This window comes from Phoca vitulina, unplaced genomic scaffold (assembly GCF_004348235.1).
Source record: "Phoca vitulina isolate PV1807 unplaced genomic scaffold, GSC_HSeal_1.0 scaffold52, whole genome shotgun sequence".
Taxonomy (NCBI): Eukaryota; Metazoa; Chordata; class Mammalia; order Carnivora; family Phocidae; genus Phoca; species Phoca vitulina.
In genome coordinates, this window is record NW_022589755.1 from 11,326,059 (window position 1) to 11,348,548 (window position 22,490).

The window sequence follows — 22,490 nt, forward strand, 5'->3', positions numbered from 1 at the left end:
CATGTGTGTCTGCTCAGGAAGAGTGCCTCCGTGTCTTGGCATACGACTATGTGTCTGGGAACAGATACACGTAAGTATGCATCTTTGGTATGTCTGCATTCATTCAACATATATTATTGGACCCCTACCCTGAGCCAGGCTGATTTAGATGTTGGGGATACAATGGTGAACAAAGCAGAAAGAAACCCCTGCCCTCGTGGAACTTAGTCTATCTACCCATATCTATGCCTAAGCAAACCATAGAGCAACTGCCATGGTGATTAGATATGCAAGGACGGGTGCTATGGAGAAAAATTCAGTAGGGAAGGGAGCTACAGAGTGGGGAGTTTCTCTTTTTTAAGATGGAGGACCAAGGAAGGTCTTATCACTGAGGGAACATTGGAGCACTGACTTGGCAATGAGGGAGTGAGTCACTAGTTCTCTGGGGAAGTACAGGCGAAGCAGCAGTAGGAGCAAGTGCAAAGGCCCTGGGGTAGGCGTGTGGCCGGGGCAGCATGGGAGGTGGCACGGGAGGCGTCGCAGCCTGTACTCGGGAAGCGAGTGGGGGCGCCAGAGGGCTCTGAGCACCATCTGCTCGAGGTCTGAGGGGGCCCGCAGAAGTGTCTGTGTGCCCGGGAGGAGGGCGAGTGCTCACCGCAGGACCTGGGTAAGTGCTGGCTTCACAGTTCTCCCTCCAGGACATGTTGAGGCTGCGCACAAACTCGGGGTAGAAGGGATGTGAGGTGTTGAACATGGAGAAGCCCAGGATGTTGGAGGTGTCCTCCACGATCCCATCCAGGTGCAGGATGGGAAAGTCCTGGGGCCGAGAGGAAGGGGTGAGGCCTGGGGCCGGGCCCCACGCGGGGCAGACACCACAGGAGGGGTGTGGGGACCGGAGGGGCTAGATGGGGTACGCACCATGGTGGTGAGGATGTACTTGTAAAATGCTGAGGTCATCCCCAGCTCTGAGGCCTGGAGGACACGGGGCGGTGCGGAGGTGGCGGGAGAGGTGGAGACCCACGGGCAGAGCCGAGAAGACGCCGAGAGAGGAAGAGAGATTTAGAGACAGGCCTAGTGAAGACACCCGTGGGAAACGCAGTAAGAGACACCCTGAGACAGAGACAGGGAGAAGGGGACGCGTGGGGGCAGAGGAAGACCTCGGTCCCTGATGTCGTGCTGCGTGGACCGGTGCCCCAGGTGGGATGAAGGTCTCGGTGGAGGAGAGATTGGCAACCTCAGATGCCCTCATCCCTCTTTAGGGCACTCACAACACAGCCTTCTGGACACAGGCGGGCAAAGGGACGCCTTAGAAACAGGGCAGGCTGGGAGGGTACCCTGAGCCTTAACCTTCTCCCCGTGCTGTCCCAAAGCCGAGTGTGGGCTGCTACTGTGTGCGGCTCAGCCTGGTCACAGGCCAGATAACCCCCCGCCCCCCCACAATCTTTAAGAGCACTTTGCAAGGCTTCAGCTGGAATCTCAAAATTCAAGTTTGGAGCCCCCTTCTTCACAGTCCTCGAGGAGAACAAAAGGAGAAGGCCTCTCCCTACAAGGGGTGTGGAACCCCGTCCCCGCTACGGTCATTAGAACGGTAAACAGCACCCCAGCCTGCGTTGCCTGAGGGGCAGGAGTCGTCATCATGAGGGTCAGGGAAGTGCAGGCTCGAGAGGAAAGTGACCGCTGGTCACTAGGTTCACAGAACCCCAGCCCCGGCCCGCCTCCCTCCCAAGCCCGAAATCCTTTCTCTAAGCTTTCCTGCCTCAAGGGCCCTGTGGATTCTGTCCACACATTTCCCGTACGCTATGATCAGCAGTGACACATGGTTTTAATTAAAAAAACAAAACAAAAAAACTGGAGAAAAATAAATAATACAGATCAGATTATGAGAATGAATTAAGAGCAGGGACGCAATGAATGATGAATGAATATGGGTCACCGCTGGAGGGCATGTGGCGGGCGGCGGGGGAAGGTCCCGGCACTATACCCCATCTGGGTGCCCTTGAGCCAGCCCATCCCCCCCCAGAACCCCAGCTCCTTCGGCCACAAAATGATTATCACACCCACCCCGCACGGTGGGTGGGAGCCAAATTCAAGTGCCTCCACGCAGCAGGACAGGTGCCCAGTGAAGATCATGGGGAGCTCCCACTGCAGTGACCCACCGAGGCAGAAACTGTGCAGAGAGGGGAGGGAACTCTCCAGGGCCCGACCAGGGGTGCAACCGGGAAGCAGCCGAGCTAATCGTCTGCACGTAGGAAGCAGGTCTCCACATCCCACGGGACCACTGAGGCACATGGGCACAGGGTGACTTGCTATCACACCACATTTCCACCCCAACCCTGTAGGGAATCAGAGACTGGGGGACCCACCTTACGGAGGATGAGGTGGGAGATAGACGCGTTGGCGTCAATGATGATGGTGGACACCTTGTCGTCGCGGATCTCCTTGAGCAGCGGTGTGGGGTCCCGGCTGTCATCCAGCATCCTCACCGACAGCGTCTCCTTGGAGATGAGGAAGCCACGCACCAGCTCCTCCAACCGCAACAGGCCTGGGGGAGCCGGAGGGCCCGGGTCAGAGTTCCATGGGAAGTGCCCAGCGTAGGGGAGCCTGGGAGAGGACGAGGGCCACACTGCCCAGAGCGCGGTGGCTCTCTTGGGGGTTCTGGGCCCCGGGACCCCCTGCTCAACCTCCATGCAACTGTCTCCTGCCACCTTTCTGCCCCCCTGGGATGTGTGAGGGGGATTTCACAGTTGGCTCGTGCAAGCCACATTCCACTCCTGTCGCCCAAGCCACCAGCAGCCTGCCTGGGGCTTAGGCCCAAACCCTGAGGCAGCCCAGCCTCCCCCCGCTCTCTCTCACCCACACCGAACAGGCCCAGGCTCCACCTGCAGAACTCGGCAGAGCCCAGGATGCCGGCCCCGCAACCACCCTGACCTGAACCACTGCCTTCCCTCACCCCCTGCGACAGCCACACCTCCCCCCACCCCGAGGCTGTCCCCTTCACAGCGGCCACAAGCAAGTAAAGCAGAGGTGCTCCTCCTTGTGCCCAAACCCTCTCATGGCTTCTGGCTCCTTCCGAGCAGAGGCCCAAGTCCTCACAACTGCTGGGCCCCACTCCCCCTGCCTTCTCTGTCTCGTCTCCTACACACCTAGGCCGCGCTCTTGTCCTGTGGCCTCTGTGCTAGCTGCTCCCTCTTGACCCAGATGCCCGCACAGCTCCCTCCCTCACCTCCTCGACACCTCCTCAAAGAGGTGGTCACCATTCCACTTGGGAGAGCACCGCCTTCCTACTTCCTAGCTCCTCCCACAGAAAGCCTTGGCAGGCGGGGTCCTGGCCTGGCTGGAGCACGCACTGCTCTATCTCCAATACCAAGAACAAAGTCTTGGCAGGCGTTCCTTAAATACCTTCGGAAAGACGATTTCTCCTGGAGGTTACTGAGCATGCCCCCCCCCGCACCTGCATACCCATGAAGCCACCGGCCTACCGGACACCTCCACTTGATGGCCACAAAGACGCCTCGACCCCGACGTGCACCTCGACCTGACTGCTCCCTGCTTCTCGGGCAGAACCCAGTCACCATCTGTGCGGCACCTCTCCCTTTTCCCTCAGGACTCTCCCCAAACCCCTCGTGGCCCCTCTCGAGCCCACTGCCACCACCCGACAGCTAAGCAGCATTGCCTCACCCTGCCTGTCGCAGGCCTCCCGGCCACACCCCGTGGCCCCTCCAGTCTGTTCTCTGTGCTGGGGTCAGGGCTCTTGCTGCGGTGCACCCGGCCGTGTCCCCTGCCCCACCCTTTGTGGGAACCTTCCAGGGCCACAAGGCCGACACACAAGGCCCCAAATGAGCGTGCCTCCTGCACGTGCTGCTTCATGGCTCCCACACTCGGGCACCGGGCTTGCCGGGAGCTTCCTTGAGCCTCTCACAGGGGCCGCACTCCCCCAGACCCACAGCCTCTGCCCTGCCACACACCCCCCCCCTTCTCCCTGACCCCAACTCCTCCCCAACCTTTAGGTCCCACTCAGAGGCCCCTTTCTCGGCGACACGGGCTCTGAGGCTTCTAGACCCGGGTAGGATTCCCTTCTGTGTTCTCCGACAGTGCCCCACAGGGCCCCTGACAGAGCATGGATCACTCTGCGTCACAGCTGCTCGGCTGCCGTGTCCCCCACTGGCCCTGGAGTGACCTCAGGGACCACACCTAGTGCGCACCCACCGGGGCCTAGCAGGGGCCTTGCACACAGGTGCCAGTCACTAGCTGCTGACCAAAGGATCTCTTTAGGGAGGTGGGCGGGTCTGGGTTCCTGAGGGGGAAGGAGGTGGGGGACGAGGGGAGCTTGTGCCGTGTGGGAGACTAGAGCTCTTGGGCAGGGGAATTCGGGGGAATAAGAACAAAACATCCAGTTCTCCCTCACACTCGGCCTTGGCGCAGATGAGGCTGGCCGAGGGGTAGTTGAAGGACTTGAGGATGCGGGAGACCGCCAGGCTGACGTCCTCGTTACTGGGGTACAGGCTGACGGACGCGAAGCGTAGGTACTGCAGGCGGGGTGTCTCCTCGGGACCCACCTTGATGTGGGGGATCTGGACAGAGAAGGAGCCTTTGCGTCTGCCCTGTTGCTGCCTCCCCAGCCTCGCCTCCCAGGGACCCACCCCTACCCTGCCCCGCACTCGGCTCACCTCCTTCTCCCCACAGATATGGCTCACGGTGGAGGCAGACGCAGGGCTGGAGGAGGGCCCCAGGACAGACACGACCCCCTTGGGCAGGATCTGACACACTGCAAGGGGTGGGGGAGACAAACGGCAGTCAGGGGCCCTCCTTTCGTCCCCCACCTGGCCCGGGAGCACCTCTGACGCTTGGAGCTGCCCGATCCCCCTTGGCCACTCCAGACCCAGAGGCCCAATCCCCGACCCCACCCACTGCATTGGAGAAGACAGAGAGAGATGGGGAGAAATGGCAAGAGGGGTGGGTCAGACCAAGAGAGAAACAAAGGAAGGACAAAAAGGAAAGAGCGGGGGCCTCCTGGCTGCAGAGCTAGCACCTGCTTCCCCAGCCTCTGTCACACTCCTCCTTTCTAACCATGCTACAATCTGGGGTACGACCCACAGGCCCTCCACCCCAAACCCACAGCCAAGGGCCCCTCTCCGCCCCACATCCCAACATGGTTCTTCTCTTGCATTCATTTGCTCCTCTTTCTTCTGATTTCTTTCCCCTTAAACATGTGCGCATCTCGACACTGGGAGATAGAAGCTGTTGTTTTTGCCTGTCCGGTGCCCGTTCTCATGGCAAAACCCTAACTTCTCCTCGGGGAACTGTAGGTTTCCCAGGTTTGGCCGGCACCCGAGCCAGTATCAGAACCACGCTGTCCTGGCCAAAGTGATTGGCGCAGAGATGGGGACGGGTTCAAACCAGGCCATCAAGAGCCTTCCCCAGGTTTCTGCTACAATTATCACTAGGTTTGCTATCCTGGTAAGATGTAAGTTCTGAGCTGTTGGGCTGGAATATTAGGGAGAGTATTCCTGAAAATGAAACCAACTTAGAGGAGACCAGGGCCCACAGATGAAGACACAAAGATTCCTGGGACATCATTTAAAGTTCCTGGATCAAGCCATGCCTGAAACAACCCTGGGACATCATTTGAGTACCTGGATCAAGCCATGCCTAAAACAATCCTGGGACATAATGTGAGAACCTGGATTAAGCCATGCCTGAAATTAGTCCCTAGGCCTTCTAGTGCCATGAGCGGATAAGTTCTCTTTTTCCCTTAAAGCAGCTTGAGTCGGCGGGCGCCTGGGTGGCTCAGTCATTAAGCGTCTGCCTTTGGCTCAGGTCATGATCCCAGGGTCCTGGGATCGAGCCCCACATCGGGCTCCCTGCTTCGCAGGAAGCCTGCTTCTCCCTCTCCCCCTGCTTGTGTTACCTCTCTCGCTGTCTTTCTCTCTGTGTCAAATAAATAAATAAAATCTTTAAAAAAAAAAAAAAAGCAGCTTGAGCGGGGTTTCTGCCACATCCAACTAAAAGCATCATAGCTAAATACCTTACCTTCTAAACTTGATTCTTCTCTGCCTTCCACATTGGTGAAGGCCCCATTTCCACAAAGCAAATGCTTAGAAACGATTCTTGCCTTCAAGCCTTCTCTCAATAGGCAAATTAGTCACCAAGTCCTGTCTCTTTTTTGTCCTCAAATTTTCTCACATCTGTCCCCTTCTCTTTGACCCCCTCCTCCCCTGCCCTACTTTAGGGCTCTCAGCTCAGGCATGCAACACCCTCCTCACTGATCACCCAAATCTAGCCTCCAGATTCACCTTCCAAAAGCCCAGCTCCCTGGCCTAAACCCATAGATGGCTCCCTTCTGCCTAGAGGTGAGGATGGCATCTTTCAGCCTGCCACTGTAGGACACCTTGAACTGATCCGCCCATCTGCCCAGCCTCACCTCCCATTGCTCTGTCACACTTCAGCCCAAAATTCTCTCACGATCCCTCCAAACATGTCCTAAGTCCAGGTAGTCGGGACAGGTGCAACCCCACACCCTGTTCCTTGGCTCCATATATCCACCTCCTCCGCTCCAGCTCCAGACTATAGTCATATGCCTGGAACACCATCTGCCTCCTCACCCTCCATCCCAGCTTCTCCCAGTTTGTGTTCTGTGCTGCACAAGTCAGAGAAGTACAAGAAACACCGTACCCCATTCTTCCTCTCACTGATTTGAAACAAACATGAATATAACAAAGGCTCTGATAAAGCCTGTAAGAAATCAACCAGTCTAAAACACTGAAGTCAGCATCTCCTGAAGGTGTACAAACCCAGCATGTCTGTTCAAGAGATACCTATTAACGTTCGCTCGATCTGTGAGGATCCAACAAATACTTATGCACCTCTACTATGTGGTTCCAGGGCATACTTTGAGCAATGCCACTCCTATATCCTGCTCAACTTTCAGAGCTCAGAACTTTAGTTTAGCCTTCTCCAGAGTGCCTTCACTGTCCCTGCCCTGAGACTCCCTTGCCTCGCTGCCCAGGCCCGTCATTACTCAGCTCTGGGGACTATGTCCCTGGCCAGCTTATCTTTCAAATGAGGCCCTCAGCTCCTATAAGGGGTGAACTGGGGCTGGCGCTCTCCCCACCTCCCTACACCCAGCAGCACCATCTCTGGGAAGGGAAAGGCAGAGGGGACATGAAGGAAGGAGCAGGTAAAGCTAGAAAGCAAGCAAGCAAGCTGAGGAACGGACTGAGGGCTACCAGCCTGCCCTGCCTCACCCCACACCCCCTGTGGCCCTGCTCACTGGTGTCCGTGGTCTCGTACTGGCTGTCCCGCTGAAGCTCAAAGATATCTACTTCCACCCGGGCCTTGGCTGGGACCTCGATGATCCCGTTGATCTGCTCCCGGGCCAGAGCCAGGGCCAGACGCTCACCGCGGCCGCACACCGTCTGGTCGTCCAGGATTGCAGCTGAAGGGACACAGGGGTTGGGGACCAGACTCTGGGTCCTGAGAAAGGAGAGGCTGGGGTCCTAGACTCCTGGGCACTGAGGTGGGGGTGGGGATGCTGACAGAGGGTCTAGGCTCCTGGACGTAGGGTTGGACAGAGCTGGGGCTCTGGACTGCTGGGTCCAGGAGGAAGAAGGAGCAGGGGGCTGCTCTTCCTTGTTGCTGAGGGGAGCTGAGACCTGAAGCCCAGACCCCCGGGGCCTGAGGGACTGGCACGCTCAGGGAGGGTCTCTGGAGGCAGGGCAGGGGCTGTAGGGCCTCACCCATGCGCAGCGATGAGAGCACCTGGCAGCTGGGGCTGGCGAAGGCAACAATCAGCAGCAGCAGCAGCTCAGCCGGCATCTTCCTCCCCTCCTCATGGGGACGCAGCTGCCGCGGCCCCCACTCGCCACCTGCAGGGAGCGCCCCCCGCCCATGGGGGGGGGAGACTGCTGATATGGGGGGGCCTCAGAGCCCTTTGATGACCACAGGCCCTGGGCCATTGTGGGTGAGCTCTGAAGGGCCCTGCCCTTGTCAGAAGCTGACGATACTGAGGGCATGGCCACGAAGGAAGCTCAGGCCCTGAGAGCACTACCAGCGAGGAGCTCCCAGCACTGAGTGGGATAGGCACGGGTGGAGAACATTCACAGCTACCAAAATGGGAGGGATTTCAGGTTAAGAATTCCAGGGACCATCCCCACTGCAACAGGAACCCAGGAAGTGCCACCCCCCCCCCACCCAGTCCCGCCCCTGTCTCTGGGCAGGCAGCTGTTACTAGGCAACAGAAACTGGCTGGAGAGGATGCGGTGGTTGCTAGGCAACCCCATCCCAGGCCTCACTTGCCACTTTCCTGACGTCCCTGGCTCCCACAATCCCACGGGGAGAGAGGCCTGGACATCCGGGGTCTGGAGGGGAGAGTATCCGGGAGTTAAGGAAACTTGGAAAGAGAGGGAATGATGGAGAGAGACGGAGACACACATGGAGACACACAGATGGAGACAGATGGATGGACCTGAGGCAGCCAAGGGGCTTAAAAAAAAAAAAGTAGAGAGAGAGAAGGAAGAAACAGGAGACAAAAATAGGAAGAGAGGCTGAGGCAGAGAAAATACAGAGACTCAGAAAAGGGGAAAGAGAAAAACAGGCAGAAATGCAAGAGAACAAGAAGATAAGACAGGAAAGGGAGGGGGATAGAGATGGAGAGGACAGAGGAGTTTCTGGGAGGTAAGGACAGGACTAGGAGGAAGAGAGAAGAGGCAAGAAGGCAGGGAGCCATGGGGGTGGAGAAAGGGCAGGGCGGGGAGAGGAGTGTAGGGCAGGCAGCAGAGAGGGAAATCAAGGCACAAGAGACACAGAATAGGACAGGGAGACAGAATGGAGAGAGAACACAATCCCACTTAAGATGCCAGCAGAAGTAGCTGGAAGAGAAGAGTGAGTAAGGCAGGGAGGGAGCTGTCTGTCAAAGCAGATGCCACACTGCAGCCCCCACCCTGCTCTGGGGAGCTGAGGAGTAGGGGGAGACAGTGCATCTCTGCTCCCCAGAACGGCTCCATCCCCAGGGAGTTAGAGTCCTCCAGGAGCCCCAGGCCTCTGTGGAGCACCCCACCCCCTTCCCCCCCAACCAGGGAAGGAATGAGTTCGGCTAGATGCACAGCTTCACCTGGCCAAGAGCCATGCCCCGGTGGAAGGGACACTGGGTTTCCAGGGGAGAGGTTTACTGTGAGGCTCAGAGTGCTGTGAGGTGAGCTTGGGGGGTCTCCCTGCACCTAATCTGATCCCCATAGAAGAGGGGCTTGAGCTAGTGAGATAGCAGAGTGAAACCTGCCAGGGGAGGGTGGAGGCACAATGCAATGCTTCGGACCATCCTTGCAGCCAGGAAAACCTAGGCCAGGGCAGCAGGGGACCCTATCAGTCCCTGCTCTGCCCCAACTCCCACCTGACCTTGAGCAGGTCCCTCTCTCGGTGCCTCTGCAAAAGGCAGGCTGGGGGTGGGAGGGCATCCTGGACAGGCTGGGGGCTGCAGATGGTCATTTGGATCTAAAGTGAAGGCTTCAAGGGTGGAGGAGCAAGGCAAGTTGTAGACCAGGAAGAACTCTCAGGGGGAGGGCTGTGGAGGGTGGGGCTCGGAGAGAGGCAGGAGCGAAGGGGGGGTCATCCCAAGACACCAGGGGCTTCTGGGGGCAAATCGGGGAACAGAGACTGGAGAACAGGGAAGCCCGAGGGAGAGACAGGAGCCAGGAGGGCAGGGTCCCACAGGTGGCAGACACAGGTAGGAGCAGAAAGACAGAGTGCGGGGGCCAGGGTTGGGGGCAGCGGATGGACAAAGACATACAGGAAGGCACAGACAGAAAAGACAGACCAAAAAGAAGTAACTGGTGCTAAATGAGAGACAAGGACATACACATGTTATCTAGAAGTGAGACACCAAGAGAAACAGAGACAAGACGGCCAGGGTGAGGCAGGGAAGCAGGCAGGCCTGAGCCCCATAGGCCCAGACACTTAGGCAAAGGCAAACAGCAGCCAACTGGGCAGAAGGAGCCGAGTGAGGGGCCCTGCAAGGGGAGGGAGACAGACAAGAGGGTGAGCAGGAGATGGGGCCAAGGTGAGAAAGGAAATCGGTGAGACAAATGTGGTGAGGAAGAGGGCAAAGGAAAAAAAGACCACAGGTGCAAGGATTGTAGGGAGGGGGAAAAAAATCACAGAACTCTGAACAGGAATAGGGCTAGGTGGAAAGAGACAGAGAAAAATGAATGTCAGAGCCACACAGCAGATGTAGAGAAGAGGAAGGGGCCAGTGGGACAGGCACAAACTAGGGGAGGGACAGTGAGGGCCAGGGAGGGAAATGAGGTGGGGAGGAAGAGCGAGTAATCTAGAGGGGCACAGGCAGGGACAGGCTAAGTGCCCATGTAAGGGGGCCCGGTCCACGTTGAGGTGCATCCACCCAGGGGGTCTGGAGGAGGGTGGTCGATCCCCGGAGCCCACAAACCCCAAGGCATGGGGGGGGATGAGGACCGACAGGCCAGCAGGATGCAGAAATGAGCAGAGGATGGGGGGTGCGGTGAGACCACCAAGGAAAAGGCAAAGTGGACCCTGGAGTGGCTAAGGAGAGAGGAGTGGATTTGCGGGAGGAGGGCAGAAAAGTGAACAGGAAGACAGCCTCCAAGTGCAAGGGCAGAGAAGGAGGACAGAGGAGCAGGGCCACAGGCAGAGCAAAGAGCGGACAGAGAGAAGTGGACAGAGCCACACCTGGCGGCGTGGGCACCACCAAAAGAGCCAGACAAGAGACAGGGGAGTTTTGAGAGAGAGAGAGAGAGATCAACAGAGAGACACCAAGAAAGAGTTAGGCTAACGGCAAAGAAGAGAGAAGTTGGACAGAGTCAGAGAGAGGCCCAGGAGAACACGAAATGGAGATTGAAAAATGGAAAGACATTTCCAGGAGAGAGAGAGCGGATGGGATAGGGATGGGCCCATGGCAGGCGGAGAGGATGAGCCTCCGAGGAAAGAAGAGAGTCGGAAAGAGAGAGAGAGCAGAGCCGGTCACCGCGGGACCGCGGCTGGAAAAAGCAGGGGCGGAGACTGGCCGGGAGTCCCAGACAAGGAGTGAGCCCACAAGTAAGAGCCAGGCAGCCCCTCAGGACCCCGGAGGCGGGGGGCCGGGGGAAAGGCTGAGCTGTGCACCCAGAAGAAGGGTGAGGAGAGGCTGAGGGGAACGGCGGTTGGGAGATGGGGGACACGAGGCAGGCCCCTACTCGGGGAGGGACAGGGGGACGTGGGGGCCCCACCGGCCGGCCTTGAGCCCAGCCTTCCAGGACCCAGGCTGGCCCCAGCCCAACCCCCGCCCCGCAGACACTCACGGATCCTGGTGGGACGGAGGGCTGGGCTCCCTCGAGGCCCGAGAAGACAGCGAGGAGATGCTCTGGCGCTGGGTGGTGGTGTGGCCGGGGCGGGGGGAGAGGGCAGTCCACAGGGCCCCCTCCCCCGCCGCCGACAGTGGCCCCCAACTAGTCCAAAACGGGGGCTCCCCGGGAGCAAGGAGGAAGGACAGGTGGAATCGGAGAGGGTGGGCCGGGGCAGGGAGGAAGGGGAAAGGAGAAAATGGAGGAGAGAAGGGGAAAGAGGAGAGGGGGAAGGAGCAAATGGAGGGGAAGGAGGGAGGAAAGGAGGAGAGGAAGGTGAAAACGGAAGGGAGGGGGGCACAGGCAAAGCCGGGGGAGGGGGAAGCCGGCCCAGGAAAGGGCCCCCGCCCCCTCCCCTAGCCGGGCCGGCCTGGGGGGGCCACGGGGGGCGAGGACTGGCTGGAGACCAGGAAACCGGCCATCAGGAGGAGTGGGGGAGGGGATGGCTGGATTGGGGGGAGGGGGCCACCCCTTCCCCCCTCCCCCCTGGAGCCTTGGCCCTGCCCTGGATGAGGCAAGGGCCTGGAGTCCTCAAGCCCTCAGCCCCCAAGGGAAAAGCATGCTAGGGGCGGGGAGAAGCCGAGGGGTGGAGGGGCCGGGGAGGACAGGGTGCTGGGAGACTCGGAGAGCTGAGACGGGGGCAGGCGAGGTGGAGGGATGGGGAGGCGGGAGGGAAGGATGGAGAGGAGCAGGTGGAAGAGCAAGGCGGAGGAGGGTGGGGTGTCCCGGGGGCGCCCGGTGCAGGGCCTCGGTGGGAGGGCCTGGCCACGGACTCCTGGTCCCCTGCGAGGTGCAGCCGCCGGCTCTGGGTCCCCAGCTGGGCCTGCCTCCCTGCTGCTGGCCACCGCCACCACCGCCACCGCCGCCAACACCACCACCACCACCACCACCTCCGCCGCTGCCGCCACCTCGCCTTCTCCCCTCCGAGGCCGCCGCCTGCCTGCCCGCCCGCCCGCTGCCCGCCGCCCGCCGCCCGCGCTGGGTCCTGGAGCGCGGGGGGCGGGGGGGAGAGAGAGGAGGGAGGGAGGCAGGAGGAGGGCGGGCAGGAGGAAGGGAGGGCAGCAGGCGGAGAAAGAGGAGGGAGGGGAGTCGGGGGGGAGGGGGAGCTCGTATTGGTCGGGGCTGGGGGGCCCGCGAGGAGAATGCTGATGAGGGGAAGGCGCTGCATTGGACGGAGGGCCCACCCCCGGGCCACCCCCTCCACCACCATGCCACCGCCCTGCCCAGGAGCGCACGGAGATGAGAGACAGGGAGAGCTGAGGAGAAGGCCATGGAGCTGGTGGGGAGAGGGCTACAGAGATGAAGAAAAATGCAGAGGAATAGCAAGACGGCCAGCAAAACTCACAGAGGTGGGCCAAGGTCCACAAACCCCACAAGGACAAGGACAGGGAAAAGCCCAGAAAAAAGAGAGAAAAGCCCATGGAAACATGGGAGCAGACCAGAGACAGCTAAGGACCTCAGAGACAGACGAGGGCAGCTGGTGGACACAGAGAGCTCCCCAGGAAGATGGAGAGAGGCCCATGGGAACAGAAAGCACTCCTCAGACATGGGGAGTGGTCCATGGGGACAGGAGAAGGCCACAGAAATGGGAACAAGGACGGACGCATATCACAGAGACAGGGAGGTGGGCCAAGCAAAGTAGGAGGAGGTCACAGAAATGGGGATGGAGGGAAACAGCTACCAGGAACCCATGAAAACAAGGATGTGTGGACACAAGAGGCCCCCTAAGGCAGGAGGAGCCAGCCCCTGGAGATAAGGAAGAAGCTCCCAGAAGTAGAAATAGCCCCCATGGAGGGGAAGGGATGGGTGGGGCGAAAGGGAATTGTCTATAATGCATAGAGAAATCCTTGGGCCCCACAGACATGAGCGGGTGGCGTGAAGAGGCTCTCCTTCTCAAGCCACCACCTGAACAGAGAGGCAGTGGGAAAGGGCAGGATGCTGGAGGGCAGAGCCAGCAGAAGTGGGAGACTCCCTCTCAGGGAGCCCATGGCAGCTTCTCAGAGGAAACTGAGCAGGACAGGGGGATGGAAGACAGAAGCAGTGACACAGATCTTAGAGTGGGGGTGGGTGGTGCACGGCTGGGTGGGGGATGAAATTTGGGGGGAAGGAACATGACAGTTGGCGCCGAAGGCTGAGCCCGTGACTCACCACCACCCCCAATGCTCGTGATGGGGAGGAGACACTGACACACTCACGTGCAGCCCCCCAGCACACGTGACCATATGCCTTCACACACACACACACAGCACATGGCAACCCTTACACCAGCCTGGCATAGAAAGCCCTCGTCCCATATGGAGCATCCCTGACATACGCCTGACACATACAATGGACCCTGAAGGACCATCAACTTTGCACACACCTCCTCACCCTACGTGGGCAACACCTATGGTCCCCCAACACCTACCCTCAGCTCCCGCAAAGGCTGAAAGCCTAGACTCTCGCCAGGCTCTAGGCCTTTGCTTATGCAGGGACCCCAGCAAAGAATGCCTATCCTCTCTAAAATAAACCTACGTCAGAAATCTAGTCTCATGCCACCACCTTCACAAAGACTGATCCAGGCCTCAGCTTACTCCTGTATCATCAGAAGAGAAGGAACCGAACTAGTCAACCCAGATAAACTGGGAAGTCCAAGCAAAAGGTCTGAGCAGAAAGGGGCCTGACACGCCAAGCTGGACCCTTGCGTTTTCAGGTGAAAAGGGGGCTTCAGCAGGTGTGAGAACCTGCCCAACTGCACGGAGGCTATCAAAGGCTGAGTCTAGCTTCCAGGTTCTCTGGCTCCCTCCCCAGTTGATTTCACTCTGATAGCAAACCCAGATGACCAGCTTTAGAGCTCACACATTCCCACCAAGTTCTTTTCTCTACTTCTTGCGTTCATCCATTCGACATGCCAGGGGGGATAGGACATCCACCTGCCAGGCAGTAGTAGAGACTGGGGGCCAAGAGCATGGACCCTGGAGTTGATTCCTGGGTTGGAACCCTGGGTCTGTCTCCTGCTAAAGATAGGCAAGCTACTTAACTTCTCTGGGCCCCAGTGTCTTTGTAACGTGAGAACAGTAACTCCTCCCTCCTGGGGTTGTTGAGATGATTAAACTGATAAAGCGTACAAAGCACTAAGCACAATAGTTGGCACATCATAACACACTCAGGACACATCAGCTATTATTAATGAGCTCCTTGAGGTCCTAATAAAAGTAATTCTTACATAGCGTTTACGCTGTGCCTCACAACCGTGACACAGGGGCTATTATCCTCATTTCACAGATGAGGAAACTGAGGCACAGGGGAGTTAACTTGTCCAAGACATTAGCTAGGAAGTGGCCGGGTCAGGATTTCAATCCAGACAGCCTGGTTTAATTACACTGGCTTGGTGCTAGGGATTTTAATTTAGTGGAAAGTTAGGACACCCAATTAGAAACCAATTGAAGGACACAGCAAAGGTGATGACTGAAGAATCAGACCTAGGGTTGCCTCAGTAGATTTTAGCCTCAGGAAGGCTGAGACTCAGTTTACTCATTTGAGAAATGGTGGGGCGGGGGGCCGGGGGGGCGGCTAGAGAGAACAAATGAATCTCTTGCAGCTCCTCAGTCCTTGAGTTCAGAGAGTAGCTCTGGAAACATAACAGTGCGCTGCCAACGCCCTGAGGGCCAGAAGGGGAGATGAGTAGGGATGCGCAGGAGCCCTTGGACACATGGAGACTCCACGGTCCGAGTGGCCCTGGGTCAGCCTAGAAGGAAGGCACCTTGGAAGGTATCAGAGCAGAGTCCATCTGCTACAGGGTCACTTTCTGCAGGTTCTCACCCTAGTTGTCCTTCAGGTCTTCTACACACACACACACACACACACTCTCTCCGTTTCTTCCAGTGAAGCTGTCCTTGCTTTTTCTTTATCCCCTCCATTTCCCCATTTCCTCCCTTCTTCAGGTTTTCCTCGTTCCCTCAGATCCCCGCGCCCCTTGTTTCCCTTTTGACATTTCTCCTTCCCCCTCCCCCAAGAGTCCCTCGGTTTTTCTCCCCTTCCTTCTTGCTGCCTCCGTTCTTCTTTCTAATAAAAGGAGTCTGGAGCCTCAGTTTCCCTTTTTACTCCCTCCATGTGCTTCGTGCTGCAGTTTCCCCTCCCCGCTTCGCGCTGACAGGTGCTTCACTTTCTCCCTTCACTCCTCGGGGGTTCCTGCGCCACCGTTCCCCCGCCCCCACCCTCTGGGTCTCGTGTGCCTCAATTTCTCCGACTTCCCCTCGAACCCGACGCGACTCCCGCTCGGCGCCCCCAAGATGGCGCCCGCAGCCTCGCTCCGCCGCCTGACGTCACCGCGCTGCCCTCCCTTCTTCAGGCGTCAGGCGGAGTCGACGAGCAGCTGGAGGAGGAGCATCCTCCAAGGGGCTTAAGGAGGCGGACGCTATCAACCCGGGGGCCGGCCGGTGAGGGGACATCGCTGGAGGATTGGTTGGGCACTGCGGCGGATCCCGACGCTCCATACTATTGGCCCAAGGCTCAGAGACGTGAGCCTCGATTGGTCGAAAGGCGGGAGCCAGACGGACGCTGATTGGGCGCGTTCGGCCGTTCGCGGAGCGGCCGAGGAGGAAGGTAGGCGGGGCGTTGCTGAGGGCGACTGGGGGCGAGAGCGAGGCTGCGGAGCAGACGAGAGGCGACGGCGGGAGCTAGAGAGGGCGCAGCGGTAGGGTGGCCGCGCGAGGGGAGCGGCAGCCCGGGCCTGGGCCCGGGGCGTGCGAGACGGCGGAGGCGGGTGAGTGCGGGCAGGCGTGCGGCAGGCCGGCCCGGCTCCGTCCCCCTCCCCCGCTCCCGGCCGCCCCACGCCACCCCGCCTGCGCACTGACGGCCGGAGGGGGCGCGCGCCGGGCGGGGAGGGCGGAGCGGCACCAACGGCCGGCGGGGCGCGCGGGCGGCCGGGCGGGGGGCCGGGCCGGGAGGGCGGGTGGGGAAGGGGGTTAGAGTCGTGCTGGGCTGAGTGAGGAGGGGCGGGGCACGGGCCGGGGGCTGGGAGGGACCTGGGTGGGAAGGGAGGCGTTAGAGCTGCCCCCCCCGGGAGAGTGTCCAAGGCTCCAGGGGGTATCGGGGCCGCGCCTGGGGGTGGGGCCGTCCAGGACCGAAGCGGGGTGGACGGTTAGAGGGGGCTTGCGTGTCCGGGCAGGGGGTTAGGGCGTGAGAAAAGAGGTACTTAAGTTAACATAAAGAGATAAACGTAGGTAAGCCTGGAAGGCATTAGACCAGTGAGAGGGGCTTGGTGTGGAAAGGTATTAGCAAATGAATATCCCTGGAGGGAGGCTTTAGAGCTGAGGCAGAGGTCCGGGTATTGAGAACGGGGTTACATTAATGTGAAGGGAGTTGGGGGGGGCGGCTACCGTTGGAATGGGTTGAGAGGAGAGTCTGTGCAAAGGGTTATGTTATGTGAAAAGGGCGTCTGGGTGTCCCTAGGATAGGTTGGGTAGAGGTAATGTTTTTGGAAAGTACAGGGAATTAGGTCAAGGTGAAGAGTGGTAATTGGGTATCCCTGGAGAAGGTTAGGGGGTTGGAGAGGTCCGTGTACTAAGTGGGGGAAGGTCTTGGTATCGCTGGAATGAGAATGAGCTGTTAGGTTGACAAGAAGTTGGGGGTCTCGTATCCCCAAGGTAATAAGCTGGTGAGAGGGGTCTGGGTGTGAGGAAGAGGGGTCTGGCTATCCTCTGTCTAGCTTGGGGGGGGCGGAGGGGTTCAGCATAAGAAGGTAGGGTCTGGGTATTCCTAAAGGGGATTTGGGGGGGGGGGGGGTGGCATATGTGTGAAAGTTTAAGCCTTTGTGAAGGGTAGTCTGGATCTCCCTGGATTGGGTTAGAGCATGTGCCGGGATCTTTTTGCAAAGGAGAGAAACTAAGTTGTTATGAAGAGGGCGTCTGAGCATCCCTGGAATGAGTTAGAGCGGGGTTGGGTCTTTTTGCAAGGAAGAGGGGTTTATGCCGATACGAAGAGGGGATCTGGGGATCCCTAGAATGGGCTAGGGTGGGAACGGGTCATTTCGCAAAGAAGAAATTCAGCTTAGGTATTTTAATAATGTGAAAGGGGGTCTGGGCGTCCCTGGCATGGGTTAGGCACAGAGGTTTGTAAGGAAGGGTTTAAGGTGATGTGAAGACCGTATCTGGGCATCCCTAAAATGGGTTAGGCTGGGTCATTTTGTAAAGAAGAGGGGCTGAGGTTGATATGAAGAGGCACCTAGGGCATCCCTGTAGTGGTTGGGGTAGAAGAGGGGATCTGGGTACCCCAGGGGGGATTAGAATTGTAGGTGAGGTCTCAATGTAAAGAACAAGTAATTTCTGTGAAGAGTGAGACACGAGTTGGGGTGATGGGTAGAATATAGGTATGAAGAGGTTAGGCTTTTGTGAAGTGGGGCTGGGTATTCTGGATAGGGGGTTAGGGCTGTGGGAGAGGGCTTTGATTTGTAGAGAGGTTTAAGCACTTTGAAAAGGGGGATCTGGGTATCATGGAGAAGTGGTCTAGGAGGGGAAAGTGTAGGTGTAGTGATGGGTTAGGCCAGCATGAGACAAGTTGGTTGAGGGAAGGGCAAGTTTGATGTGAGGGATCTGGGCACCAGAGGGAGAGACAGTGTATAACGGGCGTACGTAAAGGAGAGGGGTTGTTCCATGTGAGGGTGCAGAAAGTGGCGGGGCCTTGGGGCAGTTTGAGTCCTCTGGTGTAAAAAGATGTCAGGAACCTGGGGGAGGGAACAGAGGAGGAGGGAGGCTGGGAGAAGTGGCGGCCGTTAGGGCCTGTGAGGACTCCCCGAGGCACCGGGGAGCAGGAATGGGGTAGTGAGTTGGGAAGGAGGCTCGAATGGAGAGGACACAGGTTCCTGTGTGATGCCCGTGGCTGTGGGCCAGCTGAGAGGCATGGGAGGTGAGGGTTGGACAGGTCACGAGGATCTGGTGGGTGGAGTTTGATGCGCGTTGATTCAGAGGTGAGCCTTGGATAGATTCTGGGAAGGGACTGCTGGGAAGGTTCTGTGCTTCGTAGTCTCGTGTGTTCAGGAGCGGAAGGATTGCTGGGGGTGAGGGGTGGGAGTGGGAAATGGAAGCAAGAAGTTAGAGGGTAAAATACATACAGGGTCTTGGCTGGGAGTGCTAAGGGGAAAGAATTGTCCCTCAGAAGGACGGAGGAGACAGCAGTTTACTGGGATCTGTCCCCACCTCTTTCTTTTCACAGCCCAGGGCCTCGCTGCCGCCATGACCGAGGAATCCGAGGAGACGGTCCTGTACATCGAGCACCGCTATGTCTGCTCCGAGTGCAACCAGCTGTATGGGTCCCTGGAGGAAGTGCTCGTGCACCAGAACTCCCATGTGCCCCAGCAGCACTTCGAGCTGGTGGGCGTGGCTGAGCCTGGAGTCGCGGTGGCCACGGAGGCAGCTTCCGGCACGGGCCTCTATCAGACCCTGGTGCAGGAGAGCCAGTACCAGTGCCTGGAGTGCGGGCAGCTGCTCCTGTCCCCCAGCCAGCTCCTGGAGCACCAGGAGCTGCACCTGAAGATGATGGCTCCCCAGGAGGCGGTGGCGGCCGAGCCGCCAGCCAAGGCACCCGCACTCAGCTCCAGTACCATCCACTATGAGTGTGTGGACTGCAAGGCTCTCTTCGCCAGCCAGGAGCTCTGGCTGAGCCACCGGCAGACGCACCTCCGGGGCACTCCCGCCAAGCCTGCGGCCCCCGTGGTCCTGGGGTCCCCGGTGGTCCTGGGGCCCCCTGTGGGCCAGGCCCGTGTGGCTGTGGAGCACTCCTACCGCAAGGCAGAGGAGGGTGGGGAAGGGGCAGCTGTCCCTTCCGCCGCCGCCGCCGCCACCACTGAGGTGGTCACTGAGGTGGAGCTGCTCCTGTACAAGTGCTCTGAGTGCTCCCAGCTCTTCCAGCTTCCGGCCGACTTCCTGGAGCACCAGGCCACCCACTTCCCTGCCCCGGTCCCCGAGTCGGAGGAGCCCGCCTTGCAGCAGGAGACCCTGACTCCGTCACCTGCGGAGGTGCCTGTGTCCCAGCCTGATCCCCTGCCGTCCTCTGACCACAGTTACGAGTTGCGCAACGGTGAAGCCATTGGGCGCGATCGCCGGGGGCGCAAGGCCCGGAGGAACAACGGCGGAGAGCCGGGTGCGACGGCCACCCAGGAGCTCTTTTGCTCCGCGTGCGACCAGCTCTTTCTGTCACCTCACCAGCTACAGCAGCATCTGCGCAGTCACCGGGAGGGCGTCTTTAAGTGCCCTCTGTGCAGTCGCGTCTTCCCCAGCCCTTCCAGTCTAGACCAGCACCTCGGAGACCACAGCAGCGAGTCTCACTTCCTGTGCGTGGACTGCGGCCTGGCCTTTGGCACAGAGGCCCTGCTCCTGGCCCACCGGCGAGCCCACACCCCGAATCCTCTGCACTCGTGTCCGTGCGGAAAGACCTTTGTCAACCTCACCAAGTTCCTGTATCATCGGCGTACCCACGGGGCAGGGGGCGTCCCTCTGCCCACCACACCGGTCCCCCCCGAGGAGCCGGTCATTGGGCTCCCCGAGCCGGCCCCGGCGGAGACTGGAGAGTCCGAGGCGCCGGAGCCTCCTGTGGCCGAAGAGAGCTCAGCAGGGCCAGTTGCCCCGGGCACCTACCGCTGCCTGCTGTGCAGCCGCGAGTTCGGCAAGGCCTTGCAGCTGACGCGGCACCAGCGTTTTGTGCATCGGCTGGAGCGGCGCCATAAGTGCGGCATCTGCGGGAAGATGTTTAAGAAGAAGTCTCACGTGCGTAACCACCTGCGCACGCACACGGGCGAACGGCCCTTCCCCTGCCCGGACTGCTCCAAGCCCTTCAACTCGCCCGCCAACCTGGCCCGCCACCGCCTCACGCACACGGGGGAGCGGCCCTACCGCTGCGGGGACTGCGGCAAGGCTTTCACGCAGAGCTCCACGCTGCGGCAGCACCGCCTGGTGCACGCGCAGCACTTCCCCTACCGCTGCCAGGAGTGCGGCGTGCGTTTCCACCGCCCCTACCGCCTGCTCATGCACCGCTACCACCACACGGGCGAGTACCCCTACAAGTGTCGCGAGTGCCCCCGCTCCTTCCTGCTGCGCCGGCTGCTGGAGGTGCACCAGCTCGTGGCCCATGCCGGCCGCCAGCCGCACCGCTGCCCATCCTGCGGGGCCGCCTTCCCTTCCTCGCTGCGGCTGCGTGAGCACCGCTGCGCCGCTGCTGCGGCCCAGGCCCCCCGGCGCTTCGAGTGCGGCACCTGCGGCAAGAAGGTGGGCTCGGCGGCCCGGTTGCAGGCGCACGAGGCGGCCCATGCAGCTGCTGGGCCGGGCGAGGTCCTGGCTAAGGAGCCCCCGGCCCCCCGGGCCCCCCGGGCCACTCGCGCGCCGGTTGCCTCCCCCACCACCCTGGGGGGCGCGGCCCCCGCGGCCCCCGCAGCCCCTGCCCGACGCCGGGGCCTGGAGTGTAGCGAGTGTAAGAAGCTGTTCAGCACAGAGACCTCGCTGCAGGTGCACCGGCGCATCCACACGGGGGAGCGACCGTACCCGTGTCCGGACTGCGGCAAGGCCTTCCGGCAGAGTACCCACCTGAAGGACCACCGGCGCCTGCACACAGGCGAGCGGCCCTTTGCCTGCGAAGTGTGCGGCAAGGCCTTTGCCATCTCCATGCGCTTGGCAGAGCATCGGCGCATTCACACGGGGGAGCGGCCCTACTCCTGCCCTGACTGCGGCAAGAGCTACCGCTCCTTCTCCAACCTCTGGAAGCACCGCAAGACCCACCAGCAGCAGCATCAGGCAGCCGTGCGGCAGCAGCTGGCCGAGGCCGAGGCCGCCGTCGGTCTGGCCGTCATGGAGACTGCAGTGGAGGCGCTGCCCCTGGTGGAGGCCATTGAGATCTATCCCCTGGCTGAGGCCGAGGGGGTCCAGATCAGTGGCTGACCCTGCCCCCCTTTCCCTCTTCAGCACCACCAGGCCCTGTTGCTGAAGAACCTGCTCCAGTGTCCCCTTAAGTCTCTGTAGATACTGCGCCCCTTCCTCCACCTCTCCCAACCGCCATGTAGGTTCTGTAACTGGCTTTATTCTCTCTTCCGAGGGGGGAGCTCTGGGGTCCTTGATATGCATAAAAGGCGCCCCGCCCCACCCCCACCTTCCACCTGTTAGTGCTGGTGGCCCCAAGATGAAACAGTCAATAAAGACTGAATTGGACATTTATGTGTTTTTGTCTGGCCCAGCTGTGTGGGGTGGGATTTGGGAGCTGACTTTATGGCTTTTTCAGCATCCAGAACAGGGCCTGCCAAGTAGTAGGAGCTCAGGAGACCTTTACTGAATTAAAGAGGACCTGGAGTCCCAGGGCCTGGCTCAGAGAGCAGGGACTTCACACTGGTGCGGCATGGGAAGCAGTGTGGCTGTCTTGCCACTAGAGGTCTCCACAGCCCCATAGAAAAACCTGAAGCTGTTTTCAATTGGTGGCAGGAACATTTGGAAAAATCTTCAGATTTTTTCTCACCACTTCTGGCCCCCACTCCTGGCCTGACATGAACCATCTCCCCCAAGGCCATCTGGTTTTCTCACTATAGATCCCTGAGGGCAAATGCAGGTCTGGGAAAGGCATGATCTCCAGGGCAGTAGAGGAGGGTGTCTCCCGGGACCAGACTCAACTGCGGCCTTGGAGAAGATTCTGGGGGTAGGCAGCCTCATAAGCTACCTTGACGCCCACCTAGAATTCCGGCTTAGCCAACAGACATGGGGAGAGGGGTGGTTGGAGTGGCTAGCTGGTGTTTGTGTAGTTTGTCTCAAGAACTTAGGTTTTTACAACAATTGTCACACTCACCTGTGAGGAGAACATCTTGCAGGGAAGGAGTCTGAAGTCAGAAGCAGGGAGGTGATTTGCCCATGGTCATTCAACCCACATAGGCTAGAGCTTGAATTGAAGCCTAGTTTCATCTGGTTTCATTGCCCGTATGCTTCCTCCGCAGTCCGCTGCCTTCTACATACTTGGGGGAGGGCGGTCAAGAAGATGGTGACTGGTGGGAACGCTCAGTTGCTATGCTTGTGTTGTCTCTTAAGAGCCTCAGCCCAAGAAAAATAAGCCCCGCCAAGATTACTCCATACTCCAGTCTTCCTGTTGGAGAAAATTCATACTTGGACCCCTAATAAATGAGAGATGAAGGGAAGCTATTTGTATTGAAACCAGGGAAAG

At 59.4% G+C, this 22,490-nt stretch overlaps 2 protein-coding genes across 7 annotated transcripts in view; one reads left to right on the plus strand and one right to left on the minus strand.

Annotated features, from left to right (window-relative positions):
- Positions 1-11,529, minus strand: part of GRIK5 (glutamate ionotropic receptor kainate type subunit 5) — a 53,398-nt gene extending 41,869 nt beyond the window's left edge. Inside the window, exons 1-8 of one of the 2 annotated variants that reach the window (XM_032388035.1) lie at positions 11,283-11,529; positions 7,716-7,844; positions 7,250-7,414; positions 4,647-4,744; positions 4,385-4,550; positions 2,343-2,521; positions 898-951; positions 635-796 (exon numbers count right to left, since the gene is read on the minus strand). In XM_032388035.1, the coding sequence (XP_032243926.1) occupies positions 635-796; positions 898-951; positions 2,343-2,521; positions 4,385-4,550; positions 4,647-4,744; positions 7,250-7,414; positions 7,716-7,794 (903 nt within the window). In that variant the 5' untranslated portion in view covers positions 7,795-7,844; positions 11,283-11,529. The remainder of the gene's footprint in view (positions 1-634; positions 797-897; positions 952-2,342; positions 2,522-4,384; positions 4,551-4,646; positions 4,745-7,249; positions 7,415-7,715; positions 7,845-11,282) is intronic. The other variant, XM_032388037.1, reaches the window with a different exon arrangement.
- Positions 10,913-21,574, plus strand: ZNF574 (zinc finger protein 574). Of its 5 annotated transcripts, none has more exons than XM_032388041.1 (3): positions 10,913-11,117; positions 15,655-15,908; positions 18,516-21,574. In XM_032388041.1, the coding sequence occupies exon 3, from the start codon at positions 18,536-18,538 to the stop codon at positions 21,227-21,229; it is 2,694 nt and encodes an 897-aa protein (XP_032243932.1). In that variant the 5' UTR covers positions 10,913-11,117; positions 15,655-15,908; positions 18,516-18,535; the 3' UTR covers positions 21,230-21,574. The 5 variants fall into 5 exon arrangements, with proteins under 5 accessions (XP_032243932.1, XP_032243933.1, XP_032243930.1 ...); XM_032388042.1 differs by having other exon boundaries at positions 10,913-11,040; XM_032388039.1 differs by lacking the exons at positions 10,913-11,117; positions 15,655-15,908 and adding an exon at positions 15,925-16,068 and having other exon boundaries at positions 18,516-21,573.
- Positions 21,575-22,490: the final 916 nt, after the last annotated feature.

Coding starts and splice junctions, on each gene's coding strand:
- ZNF574 (XM_032388038.1), top strand. CDS start 18,173: ATGCCCGTGGCTGTGGGCCAGCTGAGAGGCATGGGAG. Junction 18,210..18,515: donor CCAGCTGAGAGGCATGGGAG/GTGAGGGTTGGA, acceptor TTCTTTTCACAG/CCCAGGGCCTCGCTGCCGCC.